A 20,383-nucleotide genomic window follows, 5' to 3' on the forward strand; every position below is an offset into this window, starting at 1 on the left:
GCAAACCTAGACTTGAATGAGGTAATTAATGCTGATTAAATTGACACTATTAGCGGCCAACCAATACCAATTCGCGCCACACCTTCGAAGGCATCACCTAAAATAGTAGAATGTCGTGCAGGGGTACGTTCTTTTTAGCACTTCAACTTCAGTCCTCCAAGCGCTTCTGAGAGAGAACATCGCGGCATAAATAAGTTTATTAAGCCGTTACCAGCCAAGAGGAATATTTACTTTAAGAACAATCTCTCCTTATGCGTGTCATCAATGAGATTTCCCCTGGCGTCAGCAATACGATTGTCGCCCGGTTAATGTACTACGAACCACATACACTTATTTATTCATATTTCTCGCTACACATAAAAGCACAAGTTAATTGCGAATCGTCTTAAATGGGATAGTTCAACAGCACGTCCTGGCGTGCCAGCTCCAGCAACATAGGATCATCGAAGAACTTGTTGATCGACACATCCTCCGACAGGCCCTTCCGGCGGCGCGTCTTCATCATAAACTCACGCGCCAAATGTGTTGCCGGTTGCGGTTCCAGCGGTCGGATGATGATGCTCTTATCCAGCGGATCACCTGGCACAATCTGCCAATGGTGAAACACGGACAGGCAGAACGCTTGGCCTTGCGTGTGCGTACGCAGATCCGTTTCGAACCCGAACGAATCGATTGCCGGCAGGAACGCTTTGATGATGTACAGCGGAGAGCCCGGTACCGGTGCGTCCTGTGTTACGTGGCCACGGCGTCTCGCAAGCACGGTGTACACGGACGAAACACAATCGGCCGGTGCCTGTACCTCCACGAACAGGTACGGTTCCATCAGACGGGGCGTTGCCATAAGGAACGCAGAGTACGCCACACGCCGGGCCGTTGGAATGATCTGTCCACCACCACGGTGCAGCGGTTCCGGTGCTATAACCGCATCCAGTATCTTAAACTTTACATTTCGTATCGGTTCCTCGCACAGTGGGCCTTCGCGTGTTCCCCACTGGAATCCTTGTACGATCGAATCCTTCACCGTACCGAGCAGCGTTTTATCGACCTCGAACGGAAGTGTGTCGTCGACGAGAATGTTCGGTCCGGTCGAGTCAGGGCCGAAAGCCCAGATGGAGCGAGCCGCCAGCAAATCCCACTGATAGTTGACCTGGAAGAATTCGCCCAACTTTTTCTTGTTCCACCCGATCGACACGGTTTCATTCTCGATGTCTTCGGCCAGCCCCTTCTCGAGCGGTTCCGCGATCATCGTTATTTTGTTCTTCTTGTTCGGTGTCTCGGCGAAGCATTTCAGGGAACTCGTTTCGACGACACTCTCGCAGAAAGCTACCACCGGATCGGCCACCTTAATGTCGATCTCGGAGTACATTTTGCGCAGATCGTGCATCACGCAGTCGAGGTAAAGTTCCCCGGTGCCAAGGATAACGTGCTCACCCGATTCCTCCACACGCGTCGAGAGCAGTGGGTAGGATTTGTTAAGCTTTCGCAAGCCGTCCAACATTTTAGGCAGTTCCGATGGGTTTACCGGCTCAACGGCGATCTTTATAACGCTCTGGGTGTTAAACTTGAGCGGCCGGAAGATGAACACATCCTCGCTCATCTGCACATCGGTAATGGTGGCCGTCTTTACGATGCACTGGTCGATGCCCTCGATCAGCACCCAATTTCCAGCCGGTACCCGGTTCAGCTCGATTTTGTACCGTGCCTCGTAGATCCAAAGCCGTCCGACCTGCAACACCCGGCTGTCCTCCTCATCCTGGAGCGTGTAATTTTCGCCCAGCACACGTACCTCCTGTCCGGCGTGCAGTGTTCCGCTCATGACGCGTGCCAACACCTGGAAGAACGTACAGTCCTCCGTCGGATACATCTTTGAGCTGTGCACCATAAGCTGCGCGTTCGCGTCACACTGCAGCATGTCCTGATAGATTCCACTTTCGCGCACTCCCGTGTAGATATGGTCCACCTTAACCTGTGCATTCTCCAACGGCGACCGGATGTGCTCCACACACATCTGAACGAAGCCACAAAAATCGCCCACAAAACGATTGCAAACTGTGCGCAGCAGCGGCCGGATGTTACACTTCATCTCCTCACTCGAAACCGGTATCTGCAGCTCGGCAAGTGTGTCCACAAGCGTCGTGTCCACATCCCCGACAACCTGAGCGAACAGTTTGTACAGTGGTTCCAGCACAAACTCCACAAAGCTCCGCTGGGCCGACGTATGCGCTGGTTTGCGCGTAAATTTGCGTGTCTTCGGCTGGAAGTACATGTCGCCCCACAGTCGTTTGGCAAATTCTTCCACATTTACACCGTCGTACGTGTCCGCGTAGAGCCGGGCGAATGATTTCAGCGTAAAGCAAACCCCGTACAGTGAGCTGGCGAAGCACACGTTACCCAGCACCGGCGAGACGGGCTTAACGGACGAATCTCCGTGCAGCGTAAGCAGCCCATTGATTTCGTCCACAATGTGCTGCAGCTTGAAGTACGCATCCTGCGGCGGTAGCTTCAGTTCCAGGATTAAACGATCGATTTTGTTGATGCAGAGCGTAAACGAGAGCCGCTCCTGGATGGCATGCTTCAGGAGCCGTTCCGTGTTGAGCATAACGCCTTCCGCTGCGTCCACAAACAGTACCACACCGTCGCACAGCCGCATGGAGGCGGTCACTTCGTCGGAAAAGTTTACGTGCCCGGGCGTATCGAACGTGTTCAGCAGGAAGCTTTTCCCTTTCACATCTTGCAGGACGAGCGTCATCGGGGTGGCTTTGATGCTGACGCCACGTTCCTGCTCGGTAAAGAGCGTGTCCGTGTAGCGAAGGTTGCGCTCTTCCATGTTGCGCAGCTGCGGGTGTGTCTGGCGCACCAGACAATCCACGAACGTGGTCTTTCCGTGGTGAAGGTGCCCGATCAGTGCCACGTTCCGGATGAGTGTCGGTGTGTCCATCAGATCCGACAGGAACTCCATCTTGTACGTTGTTTCCGGGAGTTCTTGTGCCTTCAGCTGAAACTTCATCCGCTTCACCGGCTCAATCAAGGGCTTGTCCAGGGGTTGTGCGTCTTCCTCCTGCACGATCGTCTCCACCTCCTCACCGTACACCTCGAGGGAGGTGGGATAGTAGCGCTTGTCCTCGTGCAGCACAACCGCTTTGGAGGACCGTTTCTCTTCCTCCTCCGGTTCGGGCTCATCGTCCATCAGCTCCTCCTCTTCGTCTTCCTGCTGATCCGCCTGTCCGTAGATGCTTTGGTCGTCATCTTCATCGCTCTCCAGATCCGGCCCAATATAGTTGCCAAACTCGTCGTACGATGCTGTATCCATTATTAACGGGTAGTTTCTCTTCTACCAAACACTTTGACCACCTTAAACAGCAACAAAAGTTCAATTATTGCACAGAAAATTGCAATTTTCAGTCCCCACTCACAACAAAACACGCGCGCGTTGCCGGTGCGGGTTTTTTTTCTGCCATACGAAACGCTTCACACAATTTGTTTGGCATTGAAGCGTTTGAAGCGTTATGGGGATAAAAATCCTCGGGCTAATTTCAACCACACACGGTAAACGTCATTGTTGACAGCTCACCCCAACTGGACGCCAAATTTTGTTTGGTTTTCTGCTCGCGAAGACGGAGATCTTGCGCTCGTGAGGTAGAAATTGTTTGTTTAGTACAAAACCGGTGGATTTCTTGTGGCCAGTATGGCGCAAAGTAAAACCGAACTGATGGCCGTACTGGCCGTGATGCGGAAGTACAATCTAAAGGTATGTAAACAGCGTGGAGCGAGCTAGGTCCCCGGAAACTCTGGATGGGAATGTTTGCACTGCTTTGTTTTGTTTGTTTGGCCGGTCCGGTTCTAGGGCACGGAGGAGTTACTAAAGAAGGAAGCTGGCCTGGCCGACATTCCCGAGAATGTGGCAGGCGAAGCGGAGGTAAACAGTGTGCTGGCAGCGTACAAAAGCGAAGGCGATCCGGACATATACGAAAACTCCTACATGGAGTTGCGCAAGTTCGTGGAGGAATCGTTGGACATTTACAAGCACGAGCTGGCCCTCATCCTGTACCCGGTGCTCGTTCACATGTACATCGAGCTGGTGTACAACAGCCACGAGGTGCAGGCGAAGAAGTTGATTACAAAGTTTGGCCCCGAACAGGAGTACTACTATCAGGATGAGCTAGCGAAGCTGGCGATGGTAACGAAGCGGGACGAGATGAGCGGAAACGATATTACGGACACGTTCAAATCGAACGCCTTTACCATACGCATATCGCGCGATACGCTCTCCCTGTTGAAGCGTCATTTGCACGAGAAGAAAGCGTCCGTCATACTGAACATTGTGAACGAGCACATGTACTTTGATTTGTATGAGGGAGTGGCAAGGAATAAGGCGCAGTGTGACGCTACCAGCGGTGCAATGACGGGCGAAGCGAAGCGGCAAGGTAAGCTAGATAGAGTAGAAATTTTTTTAACGCACTAACATCCTCACCCTTCAAAACAGATAACAAAATAAAGGTGTACTACGGCCTGCTAAAGGAGCCGGACGTACAGACGCTTGTACAGGCACCCCCGGAAGAGGACGACGATATGGATCCGGACGCACCGGACAAACCGAAGAAGAAAAAGCCCAAGAAAGATCCACTGTTTTCGAAAAAATCTAAATCCGACCCAAACGCACCACCGCTCGATCGTATCCCGCTGCCGAAACTGAAGGATGTGGACAAGAAGGAAAAGATTAAAGCACTGCGGGAATCCACCAAGCGTGTCAATCTCGGCCCGGATCTGTTACCCTCGATTTGTATGTACACGCTGCTGAATGCGAATCACACCGTCACATGGTAAATTTGTCTTTTTAGCCAAAACAAAAGCTCCCTTTTGTGATTTTCCTAACGCCGTGTTTGGGTTTTGTTTGCCGTCTTTCAGTGCGGATTTCTGTGAAGATTCAAGCCTCCTGTCGGTTGGATTCGCCGATTCCTCCATCAAGGTGTGGTCCATGACACCGATGAAGCTGCGCGAAATGAAGAGCGCGGAGCAGCTGAAAGAAATCGACCGGGACGCGGAGGATGTGCTGACGCGAATGCTGGACGATCGGAAAGCGGAAACGTGTCGTACGCTGCTCGGTCACAGTGGACCAATCTATCGGACTTCGTTCGCACCGGACCGGACGATGTTGCTGTCCTGCTCGGAGGATTGTACCATACGGCTGTGGTCGTTACACACCTGGACGTGCGTCGTCGTGTACAAGGGCCACCAGTACCCGGTGTGGGACGTTCGATTCTCACCGCACGGGCACTACTTCGTGAGCTGTTCGCACGATCGGACGGCACGGCTGTGGGCCACCGATTCGTATCAACCGTTGCGCGTGTTCGCCGGTCATTTGTCCGACGTGGATGTTTGCATATTCCATCCAAACAGCAACTACGTGGCCACCGGGTCGAGCGATCGTACCGTACGGCTGTGGGATGTTTGTGTCGGCAACCATCATCGGTTGCTGACCGGCCACAAAGCACCGATCTATTCGCTTGCATTTTCAATGTGCGGTCGATATCTGGCGTCCGGGTCGGCCGACAATCGTGTGCTGATTTGGGATCTGGCCCACGGGCATCTGATTGCGGCACTGACCGGGCATACGGCTTCCATCCATTCGATCTGCTTCAGCCGCGATGGAACGATCCTGTCGACGGGTGGGCTCGACTGTGCGTTGAAGCTGTGGGACTTTACCAAGCTGGTGGACGATATCAGTGGGGAGAACGTGAACGTATCGCACAATCCGGATGTGCGCGACGGGGAACCGTATCTGTTGCGCACGTTCCCGACCAAACAATCGCCCTTCCTGACGTTGCATTTTACGCGCCGGAACTTGCTGCTAGGGGTCGGAATGTATGAGCTGGGTGTATGAATAAGAGGGTAGAGTAAGGAGGGGGAGGACACACATTCGCATTTGAAACGCATTTGAAAGTATGAGGAAATTTATAATAAATGTAAGGCAACTGTCAATCGAAATCGCCTTGCACATACCACGCATACTGATGACAAATCGGGGCAGCATATTTCAGAGTCTCCTCGTCTCGTAAATAAGTTTTTTTTTTTTGGGAGCTTCCCGCACACACACACACAAGCAACACATACAAACTGTAAAGTCAAGGACAGCGTCAAATTCAAGGTACAGCTGATGTGGATGTGGAAACGTATTCCCAAAGGAGACGCGGAGCCGTCACAAACGCGGCAGCCATTACGCCTTCCTGATTGACGTAGATACCGTCGGCCATGCGCCTCCACCGGTTCTCGACAATATGATCCTCCTACGTTTAGAACGAGCGAAGATCGCGTTAACATAATCCCTCCCTAAGACACACCTATAGCAATTTAGCCAGTTCTTTACTTTTTTTACCCTGTACAAATTAATCGTATTTCCATGTTCGTTCGTTATATTTCATCCATGTCAAAAAGAAAAGTGTTTGAGCATGGAGAGAGTGTAAAGTGAGGAAAACTCTATCAGATATCGGAGAGCAGTGCAGCTTCTCTCATGGCAAGCAACTCTCTCTCTCTCTCTCTCGTGCTCTCTCGCTCCCAGTTTTTCCCGTGTCCCGTGCGCGAGACCTCCGATGATTCCGATGCGTTTGCCTATGCCCGGCTGCGAACCGTTCGTTCTCAGTCCCAGCTGAACCACGGTGAAGGAATTACACGCAAGTTTTGCCCAGTGACGATCGCTTTAATCCACGTGAAAGTGCACCAGCAGAGTGCTTCTAGAACCGGCAGTGATACACGGTTTAGTTGAATAGGTTAAAAGTGTTGGCAGATAGAGAGGAACGCAAAGTTTTACCCCAGGAAGGCAGTAGGTGTGTTGGGACACAGTTGAAAAAGAAAGTAGTGGTAAGCATGCGAATGAGAGGTGGATGTTTGGTGGAAATAGAATAGCACGTAGGTTAACTTTAGTTTCTTTAAAAAAAATACCAGCAGCATCCCCCAAAAAGGTTAAGGAGTTGTGGAAGGAGTAGACGGAAAGTGATCAAAACTTTGTGAACTGCTGCGAAAGAACGATCCCCAGAATTGGGACACAGAGCACGGGCACCAGGGACAAAACGTTCGATTCCAATTGCTCTCCGAATCTAGAGTTACATAATGTCTGCCAAAACCATGTGGTCTCGGCGCCGCCGTTACCGCCGCCGATCGGACGGTTTTCCCGATGCTGCGATATTGATGTATGACTCCCCTCCCGTGTGGTTTGTGGGATGCGGAATGGCCTTAGGGTTGTGGGACCATACACCATACACCGCCTTTCTAGAGCTATTGCTGGTTGGCGATCGTACGTAGATGGATCAATTTTTAGGGAAATATTCTTTTCACCTGTTCCGAATCCGGATAATGATGGATAGGGGAGTTTTTCCAAGCAAACGTACCCCCCCCCCCCCCCCCATCACGATCACACTTTTTTCCAATCAAACACCTCAGTACCTAACACACATACGGGGGGAAGAAAAAAAAATCTTCGCCTTTAATGTGCCCGTGTATTTGGAACAGTGTCGGTCGCAGTAGTCGGGCGAGTGCCGCGAGTGCTCCGAGGGCCGGCAAAGAACGCCTTGTACGCGTTGGAAAGCGTAGTGGGGAAAAAGATAATAATAGCATTTTTGTTGAAACTGTTGAAAATTTTGTCGTATGGTCTCCCGTGCTAGGAGCAGTCGGGCGTTCGTCTCTGCTGGCTTGCGGGACGGGATTGGTTTGGTTGGCGTGCCGGGCGCGCGTTGTTTCTTACTGGCACAGTTTTGTTTGTTGTCTTGCCGTTCTCCTTAATCGGGCTGTTTCGTTGGGGCCTTAATGCCGGTTTCATGCTGGGTGGCATAGGTCTGTTCCTGGCAGGCTCGTGACATTAGTAGGAAGCGATCAGTTGCAAGATCTTTGCAGATTCTTTTTGGGAAAGCTATTTCCCGAGTTATGGAACGCATTCGTTTTATGATCGAAAATCTCCGGGCACTCTGGGGCGGAATGCAGCAGTTGTTGTTTATAATTAGTGGCGAAGCGGTAAAGTGTGCGATTATTGCCACCATTTTGGGATGCGACAATGCGCTCACCGTGCGCCGTTCTACCATAACGATCGTACACGGCGCGCGTAAAAAGGCCTAGCGGACAGATTTCCGTCTAAAAATATAGAGCAAAAGTGTACACGTACGTGTACACTTCTCTAGCCAAGCATCTTCGGCCGCTTCTGCTTTTTGGCTTGATTCCGTGTTTGTTGTCTTGAGTGTTGTCTCCTTAATTCACACTCTCTCTCTTTCACCCGAACATACTTGAAATGTGTGTGAAATGCGGGAGCTAAGAACACGGCGGTGATATTCTTAATTCCTATCCTCCCGTTTTGCTCTTCACCGGCGCTGTAGTGACTTCCTAGCTTGATCGCTTCGCGCTGTTGTTTTCCAAATGGCATCATCATTCGAAAGTGAGTCAGGCTAATCTGGTGTGACAAACGACACGAGCGAGAAGCGTACCTTGTTGTACTGTTGGTGGAATAGAGCGTACCGCGGCAGGAAATAGCTAATGAAAAACATTAGCTCCAGAAAGATTTGTTTTTTTTTGTCACGATAAATGTTGCCTTTTTTCAACACATTTTTCCGTCCGAAAAGCAACCCGAAAAGAGAAAATGCCCAGGTGTTCTGTCATGTGATGCGCGCGTAACACGTGATGGCGGGGCACACGTTGCGCGCGAAAGCGGACGCCTGGTTGTTTGTTGTTTTTGCGCATTACACTTTCCTTTTTTCATTTACTTTTGAGCTTTCGCTTCACTGGTATTGTATAAGACGTTTTTTTCTTTTGTTTTCTCTGCTAAATTTATGCAAAATCAAATTCCCAAATTTGCGTGCTATTGGATGGTAAACTCCTTCTTCTTCCTTGACACTACTACCTCGAGAGGTCTCGGCCTGCCATTTCTGGCTTTCTGTGACTTAATTTTACCCGTAGTAAAGTAGTCAGCCCTACGTACGGGGAGGCGGTCTGGATAGGATTTGAACCCCGGTGCTGCCGTGTGAAGACCGGCACCGCTATCGCCTCGGCCACCGGACTGCCCCAAATGGTATGGTATGGATGGTAAACAGTTTAATGAAATTGCTGAGCGCTACAAGCGACATTTGGCCCAAGAAAAAAAAAGATATCCTTGGCAATAGTTCAAGGCAGTTTGAATAATATTTTGTTGTCGCTTGCTGTACCACCAAAATGAACGCAAAGAATGAGTGTGAATGAGTTGTATGTATGTTTTTCACCATCCATCCGAAGCGTCCAACCATTGCAACACTTACCTGTGTGTTGCACATATGTCCTTTGCAGCTGACATTGAAGCATCGGTCGACCACACCGCAAACGCTCTCCTTTCCTTCACTTTGCTGGTTAAAAAATTTGTCATCAAAAGCCATCTCAGCGGGCTGCCAAAACGAGCGAAATAAAAGGAAGGAAAAAATATTACAGCACTCAATAACAAAATGTCCTCCCCAAAACGAAAACATTGGACAGACTAAAACACACACACACACACACACACACGTATCCGAACAAACACTAATTGAAAACAAAAAGTGGCGCGCGCAACGCCATTTTCTGTTTTGGTTTTGTTTTAAAAATACGTCCCAGGTCAATGGCTCGCACGGGCGCCCTCCACTTCTAAATGGTGGCACTCCTGCCCCCAACACAGCTGATGGGGGGAGGTGGAGGGTGGAGTGGTTATTGCGTGAAAAATGTTTGTACAAAACCATGACATTGCAACGTCGCTCGTCGTCGCTCGTCGTTGAGATCATTTCAAACGGCGGGGGTTTTCCTTATGTTTCCTCCGTTTTCCGACTACACGCACTCATCGATCAGAAATGCCACGTTGGCGATGTTTTGTTGCTGGCTTTGGGGTTTGAAAACATTAATTTTGAGCATGTAAATATCAAGCCAAGGGAACGCTTTTCAACTTCCAACGTGAGTCTCGCTCTACTTTTATCGCGAATTAATCACGATCAAATTTTGCACGCCATTGCCAGACGATAACGGATTGCTAGTGTGGCGGACACAGTGTTCCAAAGCGGCTTTTGAGGTTCGTTCCTTTCCTTCAACCGTCAAGTGTTGTTTTATTGCGCCCGACGTCAGTCAAACTGCTTTTAAAGGTTAGGGATTCTGGTTCGCAAATGCAAATGTGTGTGTGTGCGCTCGAGGGAGTTTGCTCATTTTTGCTCAACAAACCATACACAGTTAGAACTAAATTTAGATTCTCACTGCTCGGGCAAAACATATGAGATCGTTTGTGTGTGCGGGGAGGAATTCGAGATTCGAGAAGTGATGCTGAGGTCTGGGTTTGTGCGATCATTCGCTACCGGTCTAATGACGCTTCTTATTTATGGACGTACGCAATTTTGAAGCTTACATTGAAGACACACCTATGTACGTAACAGGATTGTACGCATTAATGCCCATCATTCTCTCTTTCTCTCTCTCTCCCCTTCGGCAGGAAACAACCTTCACATCAACCTTTGAGAAAGCAGACGTAATGGCGAAGAAAGGGAAGGCTAAAAATGGGGCGGCCACTGGCGAAGGAGAACAAGTGTCAGCTCCGGCACCGACCACCAACGCCCCAGCAGCTGATCCAGCAAGACCCGCGCCCGCCCCAGTCAAGGAAGTTAAGGTTGAAGTGAAGCCAAGTGTGGCAGAGAAAACATCGAACCCACCAGCTAACGGCACCGTCGAGAACGGTTCGGAAGTAATCACCGGTGAGAAGAAGCGCAAACGTAGCCGCCGTGACCGTAAGAAGCCGTCGGCCGACGATCCAACCCGCGAAAAGGTCCCGTCAAATGCGACGGCGAAGAAGAATCTGCGCAAAAAGCGCACCAAGCTGATGCGAACCCTCGAGCAGCTGGAAGCTAGCCCGGCGGCGCAAGCACCCGCCAGCGACGGAACGCCAGCCCAAACGCCGGAAGAAATTCGCAAGAAGATCCAGATCGTTGAAAGTCTGCTCGAATCGCTGAAGGCACAAACGCAGGAAGAGCGCAAAAGGATGGAAACGCTCAGGAATGCGGCGAAAGCGGAGCTTAAGGAAGGACCGGCGAAGCCAGAGCCTCAACAGCCGGACAGCCCAGCGAAAGCAAAGCCAGCTTCTCCGAAGAACTTAACCACGGAACGGGCCCGCAAGGAGGGCGAAGTGAAAAAGCTCGCGAACGAAAAGGCTGAAATTCAAAACGAAGCAAAGCGGCTGGCACAGGAAAAGGCTCGCAAGGAGCAGGAGATGAAGAAGCTGATCGAGGAGAAGGCAAAGAAGGACGCGGAAGCGAAGCAGCTGCACGAGGAGAAGGCGGCACGCGAGGCCGAACTGGCCAAGCTGACGCAGGCGAAAGCGCGCGTAGAGACGGTCGAGCAGAAGATCAACGAGATCGATCAGAAGGTGCAGCAGCTTAAGGAAGCGGATGAGGCGAAGGTGACCGCACCGGGCAGTCCGAAGCAGAAGAAGGAACAGCAGGCCCGCACGCGCAAGGATTCGGAATCGAGCAAGAAAAAGGAAGCGGAAGAGAAGGTGAAGAAGGAGGCGGAGGAGAAGGCAAAGAAGGAGGCGGCTGAGAAGGCAAAGAAGGAGGCAGAGGAGAAGGCAAAGAAGGAGGCGGCTGATAAGGCCAAGAAGGAGGCTGAAGAGAAGGCAAAAAAGGAGGCGGCTGAGAAGGCAAAGAAGGAGGCCGAGGAGAAGGCCAAGAAGGAGGCAGAAGAAAAGGCCAAGAAGGAGGCGGCTGAAAAGGCAAAGAAGGAGGCCGAGGAGAAGGCCAAGAAGGAGGCGGAAGAGAAGGCAAAGAAGGAGGCGGCTGAAAAGGTCAAGAAGGAGGCGGCTGAAAAGGCAAAGAAGGAAGCGGAAGAGAAGGCTAAGAAGGAGGCGGCTGAAAAGGCCAAGAAGGAGGCTGAGGAGAAGGCCAAGAAGGAGGCGGCTGAGAAGGCAAAGAAGGAAGCAGAAGAAAAGGCCAAGAAGGAGGCGGCTGAGAAGGCAAAGAAGGAAGCAGAAGAAAAGGCCAAGAAGGAGGCGGCCGAAAAGGCTAAGAAGGAGGCAGAAGAGAAGGCTACGAAGGAGGCGGCCGAAAAGGTCAAGAAGGAGGCTGAGGAGAAGGCCAAGAAGGAGGCGGCAGAAAAGGCAAAGAAGGAAGCAGAAGAGAAGGCAAAGAAGGAGGCGGCTGAAAAGGCAAAGAAGGAGGCTGAGGAGAAGGCTAAGAAGGAGGCGGCTGAAAAGGCCAAGAAGGAAGCGGAAGAGAAGGTCAAGAAGGAGGCGGCCGAGAAGGCAAAGAAGGAGGCCGAGGAGAAGGCCAAACAGGAAGCAGCGGACAAGGCAAAAAAGCTAGCCGAAGAAGAAGCGAAACGGAAAACGAACGGTGAAGCAGTGAAGCAAGCGAACGGATCAGCACCAACGACTCCAACGCAAGAAAAACCCGCCACTTCGAAGCAGGACACCAATAAGAACAATAAGAAAAACAACAAACGAACCCCAAAAAACAGTGTGTCGGAAGATGAGAAAAACTCCACCAAAGTGACCGGTTCAAAAAACGTACAAAGCGGCGATTTTGCCTCCTCTGCTGAACCCACCACGGTAGCAAAATCGCAGGAAAGCCAATCAGCCCCCGTGCCCGTCCAAAAGTCCCCGGAAGCTGCCCCACCTGGCTCTCCGAAAGCCTCCCCAAAACCCGCCAACGGAAAATCCGCGGCCGCTCCGGTGAACGGCAAACAACAGACTCCGCCAGCCAAGACCCCAGAGAAGGCGCCACCACAACCCAAGACTGCAGCGGCACGTACCTCACCGCCAAAGACCACTGCCAAGGCTCCGTCGCCACCAAAAACGGCCCCAGCACCGGCACGAGCTGCACCACCGAAACCTAGCACACCACCCGCCACGAAGAAACCCGACCCACCGCCAAAGCCCGAATTCCTCAAGAAGAAGTCACCCTCGGTGGAGAAGGAGAAGGTGACAGCTGTCAAGGCGGCACCACCGCAACAGGTACCCCCACAGACTCAGACCCCTGCAGCTGCTCCCTCCGCTCCTAGCTCAGCACCCGCACCATCCACCACACCTGCCCCTCCAGTTCCTGCTCCTGCCACCGTTCCGTCACCTGCCGCCGCACCACCCGCCGAACCGACGGAAGGCGCCGCACGCCTAACCGAGGAAGCCCTCAACGGAGCGAAGAAACCTGCCACTGCTGGGGCCGGGTCGGCCAGCAAACCGAAACCGGTGCAGAAGAAACCGGAGGTGCCGCCGAAACCGGACGTCCACAGCAAGAGTGCCGCCAAAATGAAGACACCGATCAAGCAGCCGGGCGGCAAGAGCTCCACGGTAACGATGACAGCCGAACCCGTTCAGAATAAACATTTGACAACAATTCAGTCTGATTCCAGGTCGCCGGCAGCGGAGCTAAGTAGAACGGAAGCATTTAAGAAAAACATGGACATTATATCGACCATCGCGGACGTGCTGCTGTCCCATTCGCGCTCGAAGAAGAACCGTATCGCGGGCGCTTCGTCGTCCAACGCCAGCAAACCCACTAACAGTCCCTCTTCCTCCACTAGTCTCGAACCATCATCATCATCATCATCCCCCTCAGCATCATCGGCGTCACTCTTATCATCCCTATTTCCATCGCTTTCGCAATCGCCCGGTAATCCCGCCGCTAGCACTTCCCATCAGGCTTCCCCAGCAGAACCAGCCCCGAAACAGAAGTCAAAGCTCGATCTGGAACGCATCCTGCGCATACTGCAAGCCTCACAGCCATCCTCTGGTGCGGCCGGCACAGAGTCCGGTCAAGCGACAGCTTCGCCATCCACATCTGGCACCAGATCGGGCCAACCGTCTTCGTCCGGGCTAGAACCCTCGGAGATGCTACCATCCGGCACGGATGGTGATGAAAATCCGCTCGGATCGTTTCTAACCAAAGACGCCATTCGTGCGTTGATGCCTACCCTGCAGGAGGTGAACGTTAAGTTTAACGTGGAGAAGCAGCTGCAAGCGCTCAACGCAACGGCGGCGATGGCCAAGATAATGCCGAAAACATTGCCGCCCGGGACGGACACGACCGAGGAGGACGAGCTGGAAGAGGACCTGCTCGATGAGGAGACGGAAGATACGATCGAGTACAAGTTTACACCGCGCCCGGTGTTTATAGCGACCATCTGTCAGGTAGGGTGTAAGGCGGAAGACTTCCAGAAGGTCTCCAAGAGTTGATAAGGTAACGTTCTCTGGTTTTAGGTGTGCAAGAACCCGCTGAAGAGTTTCTTCCACTGTGAACGCTGCCTGATGGTATCCTACTGTGGAGATGAACACCGGCGCATGGATCAACCGTCCCACCGAGAACTCTGCGCGGTACTGTGTGAAATTGCGGCTAATAGAGGTAAGTTCAATCGAAGCCTTTTCCGCTCATTCCACCCTACCTAATGTCCCTTAATCGTATTAACAGGAGGACACATTTACCAGCTGGCAAGGAAGCTTAACGTACAGGAGTATCGCAATCTGCGCGTTCACACGCTCAACCAGATCGAACTATCGCTGAAACGATCGATGCAAGCGTACGAGCGCGAGATTGTACTGTTTCCACGCATCTGCATCACGCCAGATTGTCGCGAATGGAGACAGGAGCTGCTGACCGAGTGTACGGATTGCCGACAGGTTTCGTACTGTACCGCAAATCCAGCGCACCTGCAAGCTTCACATCGCCGCTGGTGTAAGGCGTACCTGCTCTTCCAGAAGTTGATCCTGCGGCAGCGCATTCTCGGTCGGATCGAACCCGTTCTTCCGGCACGTATCCTCTCGAAACCGACCCCACTACCGGCTAACATAGACGAAGCGTTCAAGCATTTGTACAAAAACTCAACTGGTAAGCTCTAAACCCTTCTCTCTGATAGCATAAGGTTTGTTAAGGTAAAGTTGACACAATTTCCCGCACATCCAGTTCCTCGGGATGAATGTGTGTACGCCGTACTGTCACAGATAGCGACCGCTCCACTGTCCGCACTGTACGCGTACCAGCAGACGGGCCTACCGTTCGGCAGCACATTCACGATCCATCTCGTCGGGGCCGAGCTACAGTTCGAGGGCGACACACTGGACAAGTGGGAAGCGTTCTTCCTTCACCTCGTACCGGAGGTCGCCGTACTGCGAGTGGTTTTCGTCGGTCCGGAACTGAACGTTGAGAATCTGCCGATCGACGTCATCAGCCGCATAAGGTAAGACGGGGCAGCTCACGAACGGTTAAGAGTTCTTCGTTCTCCTGTTGAATTGTTCACCATCTGGCTGATCTCGTGATGTCGTTCATGATGGACACGATCTTACCAAAACTGTTCTAATTCTTGATGTTTACTTCATCACCAGTTTTGAGTTTTTTAAATCTGTTCTGTAACAGTGAACTAATCAAAGATCTTGTAGATCTGACGTATCTCTTAAAGTTGACTAACTTCATTCCACGATCGGGTTTACTAGCTCCCTATACACTACGATCAGGACCAATGTCAGTATGGAGCATAGGGAAAGCAATTCGTCTCATATCTTGTTTGTAGCCTTAAGATTAAAACTGTAACGTCGGATTCCCAAACAACTTTCCGTTGAAACGCTATTAACCCTTCATGGTGATCTTCAGCGCTTCACAGTTCGCCTATAAATGTTGCGCCTTCTGTGTATGTTTGTATTTTGTTGTTTTGAGTATTTTTCGTATCCTCAACTAATCCTAACACGATCGCGAGCTATGCAGTCGGTAAAATCTCAACGCGGATGATATATTTTCGAAGGACTGAGTCCAACATTTTGGAAGGCGTAACTGAAGATCATCTATGAAGTACCGGATACTCAGTCGCTTCTTGTTTGAGCCTTCGAAAATATGACGCTAATGCTAAACGCCCTCGTTCTAGCATGCGTGAGTATGGGTGAGAGATTTACTGACAGCCGAAAGACAACATGTCCAGGTAAGGATTGATAGCGAGCAACAGCTTCCACTATTGGGGAACTGGGTAAGGTAAGTGTCGCAGGCTCACGGAATACCGAGACAGTCATTATGAACGTTCAACCACAGCCCTTCAGCTAATGTATGTCCGCTTGTCTTTGCTCTCGTTACACCAAACAGAATGTGCCGCACCTGTCGCATGAAGTGCCGCGTGGTTGCGTTCGATTTCCAGTGTCGCACGATGTACCACGACTATCGGCACAGCTCCCGATACCAACGACCGAACCTGATCTGTTTCTTCAACCCCGGACTGCACCGTACCACCGGCTTTGCCGGGCTGGACAGCTGGCCAACAACGATCCGTGCCGCGACCGAGCCAGGCTGCCCGATGCTGGTGACGGCTTACACCGAGCTCGAATCACCGCTCGATCTGGAACGGCTGCAGCGTGAGTCGACGCGCACACTTCAGATCGTGCAAGCACCGTCGGTAAATCCGTTCGCTTCCAAGCGCCCCGATCGCAACTTCATCTCGGACGATACGGCGCCGATGATCTTCAAGAACTACTACTACTTTGTGGTGAAGTAGAGGAGCAACACCCCACCAACTCGAAGTTTTACCAGCGGAAGCGTCCCCTACGCACCGTCGATATAATGTTCATGCACCACTTTCGTTTTTGCTTTTGTTTTTGAATGCTTTTAATTTCATCTTTTCCACTCTCAACCTTTGACATTGCGCGACCGGCCAGTGTCGCGAAACTCGTCGAAGAATTTCCTTACTCGTACTTTTGCAACACACTTTACGATGTGCAATAAACCATGTGTATCAGTGAGTTAATTTAGCCCCGGGGTTTGATTTATTTTCACGCTACAAGCTAAAGGGAAAGAAACATTTACATTAAGGGCCCTAAAGCTTCGTGTCGATCGATTTCGAGTGATGGTGCGGTACTATCTCGTCCGAAGCACTGAAAACAGGATTGTCATGGCTGTCTTTCTCACTGCCCAGTTCCTGCTGGTGGATAGGCTGCTGAGGTCGTCGTTCGAACAGCTTCTGGATGCTCTCGAGCTCACGACCTTTCGTCTCTGGTACGCACGTAATGACGAACACCACACCCAGTGCACAGAGCACACTGTACATGAGGAATGTCCCGGATGTGGTGATGAGCTGTGAAAGGAAGGTTTATTAAATGTCTATGTCTCTTAACGGTTAAGGAGGGTCATCCCTTACATCTTCCAACGGATGGTACGTTTTGATGACGGTAAACATCATGGCCAGGTTGAACGATCCCGCTAGAGAGCTGAGTAAGCTTCGTTGTGCCGTTGGGAAGAGTTCACCCATCAGCAGGAACGGTATACTACCGAACCCGATCGAGAAACCGATCATGAACACGATCAGGCTGACTACCGGCAGATACCCGAAGCACGTGTTGCCGACCGAGTTCAGATGGAAGGCGGCACCCATCGATGCCATCGCAATGCACATGATCAGTCCGGACACGATGAGCAGCGGTTTACGGCCAGCACGATCCACCACAAACAGGGCGGCTCCGTTGCTCAGTACCTGCACCGTACCGACGATAATCGTCGCCAGATGACCATCCATCGATGAACCAGCCGCATGGAAGATTTCCACAGTGAAAAATACTACCGCATCGATACCGCTTAGTTGCTGAATGGATAGCAGCACTAGTCCAATTCCGAGCGGGATAAGGATTTCCCGGCGAAGCAGTGCCTCCTTCGAGAATGGTTTTGGGGTTGCTGATGCCGTTTGCTTCCCTTTATGCTCTACAGCAACGGTAGTTGCTTTCGGATCGATCGAGAAACCCTGCAGATGTAACCATTTGGCGGAATAGTGAGCCTTCTCGTACTGCTTCCTAGTCTTCAGCCATACGGGACTCTGCGGGAAGCAGGCGACTGCCAGGAAGAGGCAGCTCGCCATACCGCAGCATATCCACGCCAGCAGCCGCCAGTGGAAGAACTTGCCCATGATGTACATCATCAGAATTCCAAACGACATGGCTAACGCCGGCAGTGAACCGATCACTCCACGTATCTTCGGATCGCTGCATTCGCTGACGTACACCTGGGCGGCGGGTAGTGACAGACCGGCACCGAATCCGGACAGCATTCGGGCCAGGAACAGTACGCGCCAATCATCCGCCGTAGCTATCAGTATCCAGGAGGTGACCCACAGTGGCGAAGCTATCAGCACCGTGTACTTGCGCCCTATCCGGTGCATCAGTGGAAAAGCTACCAAGCTGCCAAAGAACGCCCCGAACGGTGGTATGGAGCTGACCCAGGAGGCGATACTTTTGCTCGGCAGCAGATCGGGCGTCGTGTCATGCATGGATGGTACGGCTGGCGCCGAATAACCGCGCACGAGCCCTATACAGTAGTAGGACAGTGAAACGGACAGCGACAGAAGCGTCTAGATTGGAAGAATTAAAGAGCGCATTATGATTAGAACGTTAATTTAGATCTGACGCTCGCCCGGAACGTGGGCCCGGAACTTCATAAAGGCATCGTTTGTGTGTTTGGGGCGCTTTAACGTCACGTGCAGCTCAAGGTTAGGCTGCTCATCTGCCCGTTTGACATTTTTATCACTTGATCGATCGATCTTTGATCAGCACGTTTTCAAACTCCAGATTCTAGTCGCAAATTTTACATTAACTCCTTTTTCTAGGCCACTTTTGCGAATATCTCAGTCTATTTTGAGAACTTGCTATCTCACCTGCTTCAGAGCTGCCATTGGAGTAGTTTTTTCGTCCGCCATGTTTGTACGTCCAAGATAAACACTTCTTCAGATTCAATCAGATTGCAACACTAACCACTAAATCACCGTACCGCAAAGCACCCACTGGAATGTATTGTGCGTTAAAATTTCAATACACAACGCTCATCACGAACACGGCACGGGCTAACCGAATTGGACCGAACTGTTTAACAATGGACCGTGTTTCGCGCGTGGCGTTCGTAACGACTTCACTGTGTTTGCCAAAATTTTAACCACCCCACCAAAAAACCGGCACCGGCGTTCGCTCGTTACGCGATCGTATCCGTTTGCTGGATTGACCACGGTCAAATGGGACCGAATGGGTGATCCACGGAAAAAAAGTGGTCAGATCACTTTTGCCTTTGTTGTCTACAGGTGATTAAGGAGTGATAGGAAGGGGATTTTTTGCTTATAATAAACTAAGCGTGAAACGTTTCTCTACAACGATGCCCAAAAACACTACACTACACTGCACAACAACGGTAGGCTATCGTCTGTCCTAGGTGCTGCGAACGTGTGTCGGCTCTACAACGGTCAACCATTGCCGGTGCGGTTACTGAGGGAACTGGCGAGCTGCGGCACGCGCGAATCTTTCGTGAATGTGTAAGGTCTCCGGTCGCGCGATGCGATGATGTGCGGTTTCGTCGCTGATCGAGATCGGCGTATTTATCTATCCACCCAACCCGGTAGTAGGGAGCTCTATCGGATGCACTGTTTGTTTATTTGCTCACCGGCGAACAGTATAATCATTTAGTGTTTGATCCTTTTACAGAGTTGTCAGCTTCCGCTTTTGTGGTGTGCAATGTTTTCTATTTTGATTTTAATATTAAAGTTTCAATATTTTTGAATACGTTGTTTACCAATTGAATGTCTCAAAATTTTTATGTTTTTAATTCAATAAAAAACAACGAACGAAAAAACAACGATATATGTTACCCATCGTGTGGAATTGGTAACTCTTTGACCCTACAGTCTCCCCCGTGTTTTGTCTGTAATTAAAGAAAATATAGCAAAAATCAGTCACACCTTTCATCAATCAATCAAATTTATACAACGGCGCCGGTCTTCATACGGCAGGACCGGAGTTCTAATCCCATCCGGACCGTTCCCCCGTAGTGAGGGCTGACTATACAACTACGTGGTATCATCAAGTCTAGTAAGCCAGAAATGGCAGGCATATCCTAGGAGGTCGTTAGGCCAAGAAAGAAGAAGATTCTTAGTACTAAACACGAAAGAAACATTTACTAAACAACTTCACAAATAGATGGCGCTTTTAGGGGTATCGCGTGTTAGTGTTTTCTATTATTTCTTCTTCTTCCTTGGCACTACAACGTCGAAAGGTCTCGGCATGTCATTTCTGGATTTCTGCAACTTGATTTTACCCATAGCAAGGTAGACAAGACATGCGTACGGAGAGGCGATCTGGATGGGATTTGAACTCCGGTGTTGTAATATGTAGACAAGAGCCGAAATCGCCTCAGACGGTCCGATATTTATTCGGATTCGGTTCGGGATTATTCTAATATTTCACCAAATGTAATATAGGGACCTCCCTGCGGTAAATGCGACAAGTGCGCCGGTCTTCATAAGGCAGGACTGGGGTTCAAATCCCATCCGGACTCTTCCTCCGAAGTGAGAACTGACTATACATCTTCGTGGTATCATTAAGACTTGTAAGCCAGAAATGGCTGATGACCTTAAGAGGTAGTTTTTATATTTAGTA

At 50.9% G+C, this 20,383-nt stretch overlaps 4 protein-coding genes across 6 annotated transcripts; 2 read left to right on the forward strand and 2 right to left on the reverse strand.

The window, feature by feature from the left end:
- Positions 1 to 309: 309 nt before the first annotated feature.
- Positions 310 to 3,482, reverse strand: LOC118505903 (116 kDa U5 small nuclear ribonucleoprotein component). The gene is made up of 2 exons (XM_036042360.1): positions 3,414 to 3,482; positions 310 to 3,351 (listed from the first exon to the last, which is right to left on the reverse strand). The coding sequence occupies exon 2, from the start codon at positions 3,308 to 3,310 to the stop codon at positions 386 to 388; it is 2,925 nt and encodes a 974-aa protein (XP_035898253.1). The 5' UTR covers positions 3,311 to 3,351; positions 3,414 to 3,482; the 3' UTR covers positions 310 to 385.
- A 73-nt stretch (positions 3,483 to 3,555) lies between these two features.
- LOC118505905 (transcription initiation factor TFIID subunit 5) lies at positions 3,556 to 5,985 on the forward strand. Its single transcript, XM_036042362.1, has 4 exons — positions 3,556 to 3,748; positions 3,845 to 4,424; positions 4,484 to 4,820; positions 4,906 to 5,985. Exons 1-4 carry the CDS (start codon positions 3,686 to 3,688, stop codon positions 5,879 to 5,881), a joined length of 1,956 nt encoding a protein of 651 aa, XP_035898255.1. The 5' UTR covers positions 3,556 to 3,685; the 3' UTR covers positions 5,882 to 5,985.
- Positions 5,986 to 6,573: 588 nt separating this feature from the next.
- LOC118505904 (axoneme-associated protein mst101(2)-like) lies at positions 6,574 to 16,729 on the forward strand. 2 transcript variants are annotated; one of them, XR_004905467.1, is made up of 8 exons: positions 6,574 to 6,855; positions 10,454 to 13,297; positions 13,349 to 14,137; positions 14,207 to 14,348; positions 14,415 to 14,831; positions 14,907 to 15,180; positions 15,859 to 15,962; positions 16,071 to 16,729. XR_004905467.1 is itself a non-coding variant. In XM_036042361.1 (7 exons), the coding sequence occupies exons 2-7, from the start codon at positions 10,493 to 10,495 to the stop codon at positions 16,474 to 16,476; spliced, it is 4,833 nt and encodes a 1,610-aa protein (XP_035898254.1). In that variant the 5' UTR covers positions 6,580 to 6,855; positions 10,454 to 10,492; the 3' UTR covers positions 16,477 to 16,729. The 2 variants fall into 2 exon arrangements, 1 of the variants encoding a protein (XP_035898254.1); XM_036042361.1 differs by lacking the exon at positions 15,859 to 15,962 and having other exon boundaries at positions 6,580 to 6,855.
- Positions 16,714 to 19,540, reverse strand: LOC118505906 (facilitated trehalose transporter Tret1-like). 2 transcript variants are annotated; one of them, XM_036042364.1, is made up of 4 exons: positions 19,103 to 19,540; positions 18,619 to 18,744; positions 17,116 to 18,315; positions 16,714 to 17,052 (listed from the first exon to the last, which is right to left on the reverse strand). In XM_036042364.1, the coding sequence occupies exons 2-4, from the start codon at positions 18,658 to 18,660 to the stop codon at positions 16,795 to 16,797; spliced, it is 1,500 nt and encodes a 499-aa protein (XP_035898257.1). In that variant the 5' UTR covers positions 18,661 to 18,744; positions 19,103 to 19,540; the 3' UTR covers positions 16,714 to 16,794. The 2 variants fall into 2 exon arrangements, with proteins under 2 accessions (XP_035898257.1, XP_035898256.1); XM_036042363.1 differs by having other exon boundaries at positions 18,619 to 19,540.
- Positions 19,541 to 20,383: the final 843 nt, after the last annotated feature.

Source organism: Anopheles stephensi, chromosome 2, assembly GCF_013141755.1.
Source record: "Anopheles stephensi strain Indian chromosome 2, UCI_ANSTEP_V1.0, whole genome shotgun sequence".
NCBI lineage: Eukaryota > Metazoa > Arthropoda > Insecta > Diptera > Culicidae > Anopheles > Anopheles stephensi.